At 34.4% G+C, this 12,837-nt stretch overlaps 1 protein-coding gene across 1 annotated transcript; it reads right to left on the bottom strand.

The window, feature by feature from the left end:
* Positions 1 to 8,493: 8,493 nt before the first annotated feature.
* LOC101117745 (olfactory receptor 6C1-like) lies at positions 8,494 to 10,105 on the bottom strand. The gene has a single exon (XM_004006616.3). The coding sequence runs from the start codon at positions 9,502 to 9,504 to the stop codon at positions 8,494 to 8,496; it is 1,011 nt and encodes a 336-aa protein (XP_004006665.2). The 5' UTR covers positions 9,505 to 10,105.
* Between the last annotated feature and the right edge of the window lie 2,732 nt (positions 10,106 to 12,837).

The raw sequence follows: 12,837 nt of genomic DNA, 5'->3' as shown, positions 1-12,837 counted from the left end.
CTAACAGCACTAGCCAGGGTAAGTACAGTAATTAGCTGGAAAACAAAGTCTCACACAAACTTTTTCTAATAGATTCTTTTCATCAGATTAGGCTTTAAGACTCTTTTTGTTAAAGAATCAGCTGAAGGTATTATTAACTCTCAGAAGAGTAAATATAATAGCCACTGCATTTACTTTCATTTTCAATGAATCTGATTTATTTCTTCTCTTATTTTCTACCAAAATCAGTTTTAACATGTTTTAATTATTACATGAAGATTCAGAGATCTTTATGCATTGTATATTTGAATGCTGATTTTTATAGCTTACATAAATTTAATGTGAATTTCTATGCAATGAAAAATTATCTCTGCCATACTCTCACTTTCCTTTTTAAAGAGAAAAAAAATGTGTATCTAAGTTAAAATCACCTAATATGAAAATTTAGATCATAATATTGACAAAACTACTTATCCTTGCACTTTTTAAAAATATGAATGTCTTTGAAAGATGTAAAGCGTTTTCTTGAACTTTGCCTCTCAAACATTCCTTATTAATCACTGTAATAATTGAAGAATGTTTTGTAATAAGGGTTAGAGCATGTTATGCTGTGAAGCTCTAGATGTCACAGGTTGGAGGATAATGGATTAGGAATACTAAAAAGATTTCATAGCTGCCAATTAAAATAAATAAATTTAAATTTAAAAAATTTTAAATAGAAATACTGAAAAGAGAAACTTTCCTTTTAATTAAAAGTATCTATTGCAGTTATTTTGGTATGTCTCTACAGTTCCTAGTAATGTCAAAGTTCTTTTAGAAAAACCATTGTCAAAAAAAAAAAAAAAATAGAAAAACCATTGTCATCTGTTCTTTCCAATGATGGTTACAATAAACTTTCAGGTTTTACTATAACAACTGGTGATAAAGTAAGACATTATCCTGTCCTAACCTCTGAAGAAAGGTAATATTTTAACAGAACAAATGTGGGCCAATCATATAACTAATTGAATCTCACCAGGAAGTTAAAAAGCAAATTGCTTTTTATTCAACTTGATAAGAGTCTAAATCCTGGAATGACTAGTTTAAACTTAAAAAATATTTGAGTATGTTAGTCAAGCATTGATGTGATAGCTGAGGAACAACTACTAAACCAAATAAAGAATTAGAAATTCCTTAAACTCTGGTTTTAAAATAGTATGCAGATAAACATTGAAGAATCAGAAATAGAAATTTCAGAGGGAAGAAAAATCTTAATCTGTGAAAGACAAGGATGACAGCTTTAAATGCAGACTAGACAAAAGAATATTCCATGGTATAAAATGCATGAGTTAAGACCCAATGACCAAAGCCTGTATCAAATACAAGTGTCAATAACCCTAAAAAAGAAAAAAAAGGCTGATACTTTGTAGTAATTTCAGAGTAGATGCAATTGCATAGTTCACATAGTGAGTTGAAACAAAAAGTGATACATACTTTATAGATGATAATTTGATAGATGTGTACAAAAGTATCTCATTTTTCCTTTAAGTGTTATTTTCAGAAATTATTGTGAAATCATGCAATAATATCTATAAAAAGATGCCTTTTGCAGACATTTTATCAATTAGAGAAAACAAAGACACATAAAAGTTTGCTGGAAACTGATTTAAAACTGTGGTGCATTCATAAAGCTATTTTAATATAGGTGAGATTTCTAAATAGTAAGAATTTATCCAAAATAATGACAGATTGAAAGACAACTATGGTGATTTGGAACTAAATAGATGTAAATTGTATATTTATCTTCTAAAGATGTAATAATATTTATTATTTATTTTAAGGTGAATAGCTTGTGAAAATTGTGTATTCATCTGTACAAACATCTCAACCTTCAGTTTAAGTATCTTATTACCAGATTCAACACAAAAGCAAAAATAGTCATCAAGAAGTCATACAACTGCTCATCTGCTTGACAGCTAAAGTAGTGCAGAGCTGCCAGCTAAGAATTTGGCCAGCATGGAAAATAATAACATAGACAAAGAGGGTGTTAATATTATAGTATGCATAACTTTATCCACTAGCAAACTTTATTCACTTTATTCACTAGCATAATTTTATTCAAAACTAGTGTTTCAAATGTGGAAAACAAAAAATCCTGCATTTTAAATACAAGGACATATAAAATTAAAACAATCAAAACCAGTGACAAAGAAGTTTCAAGATAAAATCTAAATAGTACAGAAGATAGGTTTGAATGCGTAAGCAAATGAATAGGTATATATTTATACAACAGTGTTCTTACCATTGACTGTAAGTCTAGAGTTGTGTTAGTTTGGGTAGTTAACCTAGTAAAAAGGACAACAGTCCCTGATTAATGTAACAGACAATTTATCTGAGGAAGTGTTAACATGGAAGTAGCAATTACTTGTTATGGGAACACAAATAAGGTCCAGTTAACATAGGCAATAGTTTTTGGAAGACTTTTCAGATGAGATCGGCACATTCAGGTTGGTATGGCCATAGACTAGAAGACTTTTCAGAAAAAGTGATACAGAGTGAAAATCACAAATGAATAGTTGAGGCCAGAACTGTTTGCCATACGTATTATTGTTTAAAAAGTTGAGAAACAAAATATGAAAATAATCACTGCTACTGCTGCTGCTGCTGCTGCTGCTGCTAAGTCACTTCAGTCTTGTCTGACTCTATGCGACCCCACGGACTGTAGCCCACCAGGCTCCTCCGTCCATGGAATTCTCCAGGCAAGAATCCTGGAGGGGGTTGCCATTCCCTTCAAATATAAAGGCAAAGCCTCTCACCGAGGCAGATTTCAAGCTACCAGTGCACAACTTGGTCCTGGCACAGGCTCCAGCACACCACTGTTGGGAGTGAATCAGTTCATCTACAAAGGGGACAAAGATCCGTGCTTTCATGGGTTGAGGGATGTGAGAGAATGTAGACAATAAGTATAAATGTAATTAACTAGTAAACTATATAGTATTTCCTATGCTAATAAGTATTTTGAAAAGGAAGAGAAAACTGAAATGCATTGGAAGTGGGGAGCTACTGTAATTTTAAATAGTGTCCATGGGGTAGATCTTATTGTGGTGACATTTGGAAAGAGATCCAAAGGAGGGAGTGGGAGCTAACCATGCAAATATCTGGGAGAGGAGACTTTCCAGTTTAAGAAACATTTAGTGCGAATACAGTAAGGTCCTAGGAGAAAAATCATGTTACTTGCAAAGAATGATTTTTTTGTTTGTTTTGTTTTCTCCTTTCTGATATTTCTCAATTTTTCTTGAACTAGTTCCCTGGATAGAATATCCAGCAGAGTATTGAATAAAAGCAGTTATAGTCATCCTTCTCATTTTATAACTGATTTTACCAAGACTGCAGCTACTATTTAAAACAGTAAAAATGATGTTTGCTCTAAACTTCATATTATGAATATTTTCAAGTAGACATGAAGGTAGAGAACTGGAAAAATAGTTTCATGTACAGATCAAGAAGATTCGATAAATATGAAGGCTATTTTATATTGCTTTACATGTTTTTTGAAAAGCTCTCAAATATTTTGATGTATTTTAAACCAGAACTTAAACACAAATCTTTTCTTACCTGTATATTTTCAGTGAGAATTCCTAAACTATATATATTTTTTTCTTTTTTGCTTAACTCTGATGCAGTTTCCAAGCTAGCAAAATTAGCGAAAAGTCTTTGGTGTCATTTTTCACCTTTCTCACACTTGTGCATGTTCATGTTCAGTCACTCAGCTGTGTCTGACTCTGTGACCCCATGGACTGTAGCCCACCAGGCTCCTCTGCTCATGGGATTTCCTAGGCAAGAACACTGGAGTAGCTTGCTATTTCCTCCTCCTCCAGGGGATCTTCCTGACCCAGGGACTGAACCCATACCTTCTGAGTTTTCTGCATTGGTAGGAGGATTCTTTACCACTGAGCCATTGGGAACATACTGCTAGGTACCCAATTCTCTCAAAACATCATTTTTTGTTGACTTGTTCAAATTGGAGCCAAACAAGAATGTGAGAGTTGGACTGTGAAGAAGGCTGAGCACCGAAGAAGTGATGCTTTTGAACTGTGGTGTTGGAGAAGACTCTTGAGAGTCCCTTGGACTGCAAGGAGATCCAACCAGTCCATTCTGAAGGAGATCAGCCTTGGGATTTTTTTTGGAAGGAATGATACTAAAGCTGAAACTCCAGTACTTTGGCCACCTCATGCCAAGAGTTGACCCATTTGAAAAGACTCTGATGCTGGGAGGAATTGGGGGCAGCAGGAGAAGGGGAAGACAGAGGATGAGATGGCTGGATGGCATCACTGACTCGATGGGCGTAAGTTTGAGTGAACTCCAGGATTTGGTGATGGACAGGGAGGCCCGATGTGCTGCTATTCATGGGGTCGCAAAGAGTCGGACACGACTGAGCGACTGAACTGAACTGAACTGAAGGAGCATGTAGCATATCCAGTTGTGATGATCTAGTGAGGTTACTTATGCTACTGAAATAATGTTCTGTTTTATTTTAGTAAAAACTTTAAAAAATAATGAATGGCCACTGAATTTTATCAAAGGATATGTGATTTTATTTTTCAACCTTTGTTTTTCGTTTTTAGTCCTTTAATGAGGCAAATTCCACAAACAAATTTTCTAAAGATAAATTATCTTTGGGATAAGACCAGATGTAACATGAAATACTAGTTTTGATCATTTCTTTTAGCACATTATCTCCTTATTTATGAATCAAATGGCTGGTGACTTTATTTCTCACTTAATCTTTTAATATCAAGAACAATATAAATGTTCAAAAATGAGTTAGAAATATTTGCCTAATCTTTTCCTCTGAAAATATTTTATAAGACTTTGCTCATTCACCTTTTTAACAATAAATAAATAAATGAAAGTTGCTATTAAATTTTAAAATCTTACATCTTTTTTTTAGTCAAATTATCTTATATCAAATAAGAATAGTATACTAGCCAATGTTTGGAAAAGTAGACCACAGTTGGCCCACCTCCTCTTTGGGTTAAAAGTTTAATTGGACACACCTGAGCCCTTTCATTCACACATTGTTTATAGCTGCATTTATATTACAGAGGGGTAGAGTTGATTAATTTCATCATGAACACTAATGCCTGCAAATTCTAAATTATTAAAATAATGTTCTTTAGACACACATTGTGTTGACTTCTGAAATAGATAATTAAAATACTTATACGGATTTAAACCTTTATAATAACCACTAAAGAATTTGTGTAGAGTTATATAGAGAGTCACACTATCTAATATCAGCATAAACTCTTTCTTATCTTTTGTAATAATTTTGCAGTTTTTTGATTCCTGGAAATATAACTAGCTAGTTTATTGAATTCAGTTCAGTTGCTCAGTCATGTCCGACTCTTTGTGATCCCATGAATGGCAGCATGCCAGGCCTCCCTGTCCATCACCATCTCCCGGAGTTCACTCAAACTCACGTCCATCGAGTCAGTGATGCCATCTCATCCTCTGTCTTCCCCTTTTCCTCCTACCCTCAATCCCTCCCAGCATGAGAGTCTTTTCCAATCAGTCATCTCTTCGCAGGAGGTGGCCAAAGTACTGGAGTTTCAGCTTTAGCATCATTCCTTCCAAGAACACTCAGGGCTGATCTCCTTTACAATGGACTGGTTGGAACTCTGTGCAGTCCAAGAGACTCTCAAGAGTCATCTCCAACACCACAGTTCAAAAGCATCAATTCTTCGGTGCTCAGCTTTCTTCACAGTCCAACTCTCACATCCATACATGACCACTGGAAAAACCATGCCTTGACTAGATGGACCTCTGTTGGCAAAGTCATGTCTCTGCTTTTCAATATGCTATCAAGGTCGGTCATAACTTTTCTTCCAAGGAGTAAGCGTCTTTTAATTTCATGGCTGCAGTCACCATATGTAGTGATTTTTGAGCCCCCCAAAATAAAGTCTGACACTGTTTCCACTGTTTCCCCCATCTATTTCCCATGAAGTGATGGGACCAGATGCCATGATCTTCATTTTCTGAATGATGAGCTTTAAGCCAACTTTTTCACTCTCCACTTTCACTTTCATCAAAGTGGCTTTTTAGTTCCTCTTCACTTTCTGTCATAAACCTGGTGTCATCTGCATAGCTGAAGTTATTGATATTTCTCCCGGCAATCTTGATTCCAGCTTGTGCTTCTTCCAGCCCAGTGTTTCTCATTATGTACTCTACATATAAGTTAAATAAGCAGGGTGACAATATACAACCTTGACGTACTCCTTTTCCTATTTAGAGCCAGTCTGTTGTTCCATGTCCAGCTCTAACTGTTGGTTCCTGACCTGCATATAGGTTTCTCAAGAGGCAGGTCAGGTGGTCTGGTATTCCCATCTCTTTCAGAATTTTCCACAGTTTATTGTGATCCACACAGTCAAAAGCTTTGGCATAGTCAATAAAGCAGAAGTAGATGTTTTTCTGGAACTCTACTGCTTTTTCGATGATCCAGCTGAAGTTGGCAATTTGATCTCTGGTTCCTCTGCCTTTTCTAATACCAGCTTGAACATCTAGAAGTTCACTCAGGTATCAAAACCCACATCATCAATCAACCCTAAACCTCACTATTTTCAAATATTTCCAGTTAACTGTAGAAATTATTGTTTCAATGAAAAGGTAGGAAATAGTAACTTCATGACTCCCTCCAAACTGGAAAACTCCAGTATTTTTTAAAGTTGTTTTCTTTGTTTTTCAGCATAGTATGGATCTAAGTCTCTCAACTGAGTATAACACATGGATATCAAGAAGAATTTAGCTCAATGAATTACAATTACAGTCTTTCCAGAAAAATGATTTAAAAATGCAAGATGGGGATGGTGTGGGGGGCGGGGAGGTAGGAGGGGGGTTCTGGATGGGAACACGAGTACATCTGTGGCAGATTCATGTTGATGTGTGGCAAAACCAATACAATATTGTAAAGTAAAAAATAATAATAATAAATAAAATAAAAAATAAACTAAAAAAAAAAAAGAGTTATGGCAGCTCACTTGTTCCTAAATGTTTGGTCAAGCATTCGCAGATGTTTCTTGCAGGAGTGCAGGCAAACACACACACACACAAGAAAAAAAGAAAAAGAAAATAGAAGATGAGTTTGCATAATATTCAATATTATTTGAAATTTTGACTTCATGGAAAAGTAAAAACAAAACAAAACAAACTTTAGTGCCAGAGTTGTAAGATCTTACATAATCATTTTCTAAATTCTAATCAATACATTTTTAAATACACTGCTACATTATAATGCTTAAAACAGAGTGAAAATACAAATTTTTAGCTAAAGAGATTCTCAAATTCGTACACAGTAAAATTTTGTCATTTAGCATTTTTATCCCCATTAATTGTCATTTAATTAGGTAATTGGATGCATTATATGTGTACAATATTAACTCAAAATAACTACTAATATGAGAAAGTTGTAAAAACTGTCAGCTATTTATTATTTACCAAAAACAGCTTGACATCAAGCATTAAATATAAAACTGACTATAGCAAATGCAGTCACATATGGTTTCCAATAATATTTAATTCTTCAGGCTTTTATTATACATCATTGTTATATGTGTTAATTAAACAGTTCCCCAAAAGAGGAACAATTTCACAGTTTTCTTGAAAGTATATATTCATAATTGTTCTCAAATTGATAAATATATGGCAGAGAGATTTTAAGTTGCTTAACGAGAAAAGTGTTTTTATTTCTCAAGAAACTATAATTCCATTATTTATTTACTTGTGCTGTTTTTCATGTAATTACTGAGTAAGCCTTAGTATGGAGAGAATAATATGTGTAAAACTCTAATAAGATGGTCAGTTTATGCTCATGGTCTTGTATAGTAAATTTAAAATAGTGTTTAACATGATTTATTATTTCCTGAATTTCTAGAAAGAATGAAATCATGAAAAAGGTCTCTCTTGAATATTCTTGTTCTGCCTCTTTCTGTCTGAATTTAATTTCCCAAGAAATATTGTAGAAGATATGGAATTTTTTAAAAGTTTCAAAGAAGGAAATGGCAGTTTCCTAGTTACAGAGTGGAACACATGCGTGCAGGTGCACAATCATGCCAGATTTTTGTGCCAGCATGGACCATAGCCCATCAGGATCCTCCGTTCATAGACTTTCCCAGGCAAGAATACTGGAGTGTGCTGCCATTTCCTACTACAGAGGATCTTATGCACCCAGGGATTGAACCTGTGTCTCTTGTGTCTCCTGCATTAGCAGGTGGATTCTTTACCCCTGGTGCCAACTGGAAAGCACAGAATGAAAAGCTGAGCCCAAAGGAAGGGAAGTGCATGAGAGAAGGATGGGAATTTGAATAGGAAAAAAAAATGTATACAATATGCTTGTGACATTGTTTTCAATGAAAGTATGAGTAATGAAAAATAGCTCTATGGAGACAATATGAAAATTAATATATTTTGAAAAGTTCTGAGTTTTATTTAATTGCATTTCATTATGCCTTCAATTTATGAAATAGGACTTCTATTTTTTCATTTTCTTGAGAAAAGTACATTCTTCCTTGCCATGTCCATGAAGGCTCGCTTGACTTGCTGATTCCTTAAGGTATAGATAAATGGGTTTAGCATGGGGGCAACTGAGGTATTTAGCACAGCTACTCCCTTACTCAAAGAGACCCTGTCCTTTGCTGATGGATTCATGTACATGAAAATGCAGCTGCCATAAGAGATGGAGATGACGATCATGTGGGAAGAACACGTGGAAAAGGCCTTTGTCCTCTGAGTGGTAGAAGGGATCCTCAAAATTGTTCTGATGATATATGTGTAGGACAGAATTATTAATGCCAAAGTAAACATCAGAGTAAACACAGCACAAGAAAACACCATTATCTCTAGGAATTTGGTGTCTGAACAAGAAAGTTGTAAAAGGGGGGAAAAATCACAGGTATAATGGTCAATAGCATTGGACTTGCAATAATCAAGCTGTAGGGAGAACATGAGTAATGGAAATGTGATTAAGAATGAAGCCAGCCAAGAAGCCACGACAAGCAGTGTGCAGACTCTATGATTCATGATGGTCATGTAATGCAGCGGTTTGCAGATGGCAATGTAGCGGTCATAGGACATGGCAGCCAGAAGATAAAACTCAGTGACTCCCAAGAGAATGAAAAAAAATAACTGAGCCATACAGTCATTATAAGAAATAGTTTTATCTCCTGAAATAATGGTGGCCAGAAACCTGGGTATAGTGACAGTTGTGAATGATACTTCTAATATAGAGAAACTCCTGAGGAAGAAATACATGGGGGTCTGGAGGTGGACATCCAGCAGGGTCAGGATGATAATGGTCAGGTTCCCAGTGATGCTGAGCATGTAGGTGATGAGTAGAAAGACAAAGATCACGACCTGAAGTTGTGGGTCATCTGACAATCCCAGGAGGATGAAATCTGTTATTTTCGTGTAGTTTCTCATTTTCTTCTTCTTCTGAGTAACTTTCAAGAGAAAACACAAACCGAAGAACTTAAAGAAAAGAGAATTATTCATGGACTACACTGGAATTTATTTCTGAATGTGTTATGCCATACTGATTTAACTTGGGAGATCTTTCAAACAATACAAACAGAGAATGCTCTTTAGAAGAATTTCTTACTATATGCCACTGTGTGTTTTCCATAGAATATTTCTTTTAAAATCTCCATTTTACTTGTTGTAAAAATATGCTAAAAGTACTTTTAAAAATTTTATCCAAATCATGCCCCATAAATAGGAAGAGCAGGAATTTTAACCTAGGCTTTTCTAAGTGTTTGAAATCCTGGAAAAGAAATGCTACCTGTTAACTTTTTAAAAATCCTTCCCTAAAAGTTTTCTTTCCCATTGAGAATCATCTTTTCTTCAAACCTGGTAAAATTATATTATTTCTTAATCTTTCACCTAGTTTTGTATTGTTATTTGCTAGTTAACATATAGAAAATTCAAAAATGTCAGGAAAAAGATCACTTAGCTGGATCTGTCTCCCAAATGAAAGTCATTGGACTTAAATCTTCAACAATGGAAACAATTTCTAAGATTTCACTCTGACTCACATGTACCTCCCAAGCTCCTACTGCTTATCTGAAGCCACATCTAATGGATTCATCGTCATGACCTCCTCAGATATTAAAGCAGTGGTCCCCAACCTCTGAGATCTAATGGCTAATGATCCAAGGTAGAGTTGATGTAATAATAGAAGAGATGAAGTACACAATAAATGTAATGCACTTGAATCATCCTGAAACCATACTCCTGCCCTCGGTCCATGGAATAATTTTCTCCCACGTAAACTGTCTTTAGTGCTGAAATATTTGAGGACCACTGTAGACAGTCCAGAGTTCAGAGAAGGCAGAGTACATGTTTAGTAGACTGGATTTGTGTCATGGGCTAAAAAGACCAAATAGTATGAAAAATCTAAAATAAAGTATAAAAAAATCATCTTCCTGAGAACATTTTTTCCTTCAGAATGTCTCCTATCTAAATGATGGTATTGTTCTCTCTCTCTCTGTCACTTTAAATATATACATATGTGTGTGTGTATGTGTGTGTATCTTTCTACTGCATGTTATATTTTTAGGTTTTTCCTTTTATCTACATTATTATTCCTTAATAGAAGGTCTATTTTGCTAGTACTTTGGAGTAATCCAAGAAATAGTAAGGAAATGCCCTTATTTTTGTCTTCCTATATAACGGTAATGATAACATGCCTTCATTTTAAAAGGAAGCTAAGAGTTCTCTCAGTAAATAGAGTTTTCCCCCTAGGCCTGTGGAATTTAGGATAACAAGCTTCATATTCCTTTCAATCCTTTTGTTCTTTTTAAAATGAATTTTGTGTATACCTGTGGCAGATTCATGTTGATGTATGGCAAAACCAATATAATATTGTAAAGTAATTAACCTCCAATTTAAATAAATAAATAAATTTATATTAAAAAATAAAAATTCATTTTTTAAAAATGAATATCTCATTGTCAAATCAGTCTTGTAGCTCACTGAATGTGAAAATCAACTTCTATAAACATATATCCTCAAGGCAATTTGCACCCTCAGCATTGCTGAACAGTGTTCCAATTCTCTATCTTTCCCTCTTATTTGACGATCATTTTCTGTGGTATGTTTATATGCTAGGTTATTTTGTCATAGAAGAGAACAGAATATTGGTGGTAATTTAGATTATTTTCAGATTATTGCTTTAAGACTGCCTTCAAATAGTACTACAGTTACTTCAGAATTCTGTTTCTCTGAGTCTTTCTCTGGGTGGGGGGGTGGGAAATGTCCTGGCTTTTTTCTTAATGGAAAAGGAGAGTCAGATCAAGTCAATCAGATCAAAGCACAAATCAGTATGAATAGGAATATGAAGGAAAACTGTAAGCATATAAATTACTCTCAAAATATATAGGTTTTCATAAAGATGCTCTAATTCTTACCTGATTGACTCAGTTTGTTAACTAGTATCTATATTTGAAGATAATTTTTATTTAAAAAAGAAAAGAAGTTATAATAATATGGCATCAGGACTTAATATATAACACGTGAGATTATTTGGGGTTTGCATTCCAGGAGAAATACACGTAAAATACAGCTTTTTCTGAGCTTTAAGTTTGTTTCTCCACTGGGAAGATGGGGATAATATTTCAGGGAATAATTGTGAGGGATAATTTATGTTATAAGTAAAATTCAACTATGCAAACCTTTTAAAGCATGTACTCCACATAGAAAAATATTGCTCTTTATTATTTCCTAAAAGTGAAATCAATTATCATATTTGATGAAGAGGGTCCTGCTTGGAAACAAGAGTATTCATTTCAAGAAAACTCATTTGAGAGACAATGCTGATTTATGCATAGATCTCATTGACTCATTACATTCTTATGTTAATTTTGAAGAAGCTGAGAATGAAACTTTAACATGAAGTTAAATGAAGATAATACTACTAATTAATGCACAAATTGGAACTCTAAGCTCTTTTTGCTGAAACTGAAGCATGTGCTACTTATTAAACCTATATTCAATGAGGAGAACCAAATTCAGAAAGTAGTTTTCTGAAAACTAATACAGAACTAAATTAGTAGGACAAACAGGGAATGTAAACATGTTCATTTTTCATAATCCTGGACATATACTGGAAGAAATGCAACCCCAAAATATTCCAATCAACTGGATGGTAGGTTAAGCCAAGAATGACTAAATCAACACAAATAAAAAGAATGCTTTATATGCCTTTAACATTGCAAACTTACCTTTTCTTGTCATACAAATACATCACACGAGCAGGTTTCAATTATTAAAAATTTACTGGCAACCATTTCAGTTTTAGGTTAAGCAATCCAGTACTTCTAAGAGTCATTCTCTCTCAACACATTCAGACTTATTTTATTTCTATAGGTAGTATCTTTAATATATCCTCCATTGTAGCCATGGGAGTAAAAAGAGTGAAGAGAATCAAGATATGGAGTTACTGTGGTCCTTTCTGGATAGGATTTTTATGTGGATTTTAACCTGCATGAGCCACACGTTGTTTAATCCACCACATGGGCAAGGCTCTTGGGAAATATTCCGGTGACTCAAATGTGCCAACAAGGGCCAAGAAGAAAATGTTCCAAGGATTATAAACATGCTATCAACATTTGTACCACTATTAAAACAGAAAACTTGGGAGACTATGTCCAAACTGCTAGAAAAGTATGAGAAATATGATAGAAGTAAATGGAATATTGTGCATATTCTCTATATGAAAATATCTAAACCTGCAAAATTTTGTAAAAGATTTCCTGAATTTTCTAAGTCAGGATTCCTCTGAAGAATAGGCTTTTTTACTTCTTGCTTGCTGAAATACTGGGAACGTAT

This window comes from Ovis aries, chromosome 3, assembly GCF_016772045.2.
Source record: "Ovis aries strain OAR_USU_Benz2616 breed Rambouillet chromosome 3, ARS-UI_Ramb_v3.0, whole genome shotgun sequence".
NCBI classification, from domain to species: Eukaryota; Metazoa; Chordata; class Mammalia; order Artiodactyla; family Bovidae; genus Ovis; species Ovis aries.
The sequence above is the reverse complement of the archived record's forward strand: the minus strand, read 5'-3'. Positions and strand labels throughout refer to the sequence as shown.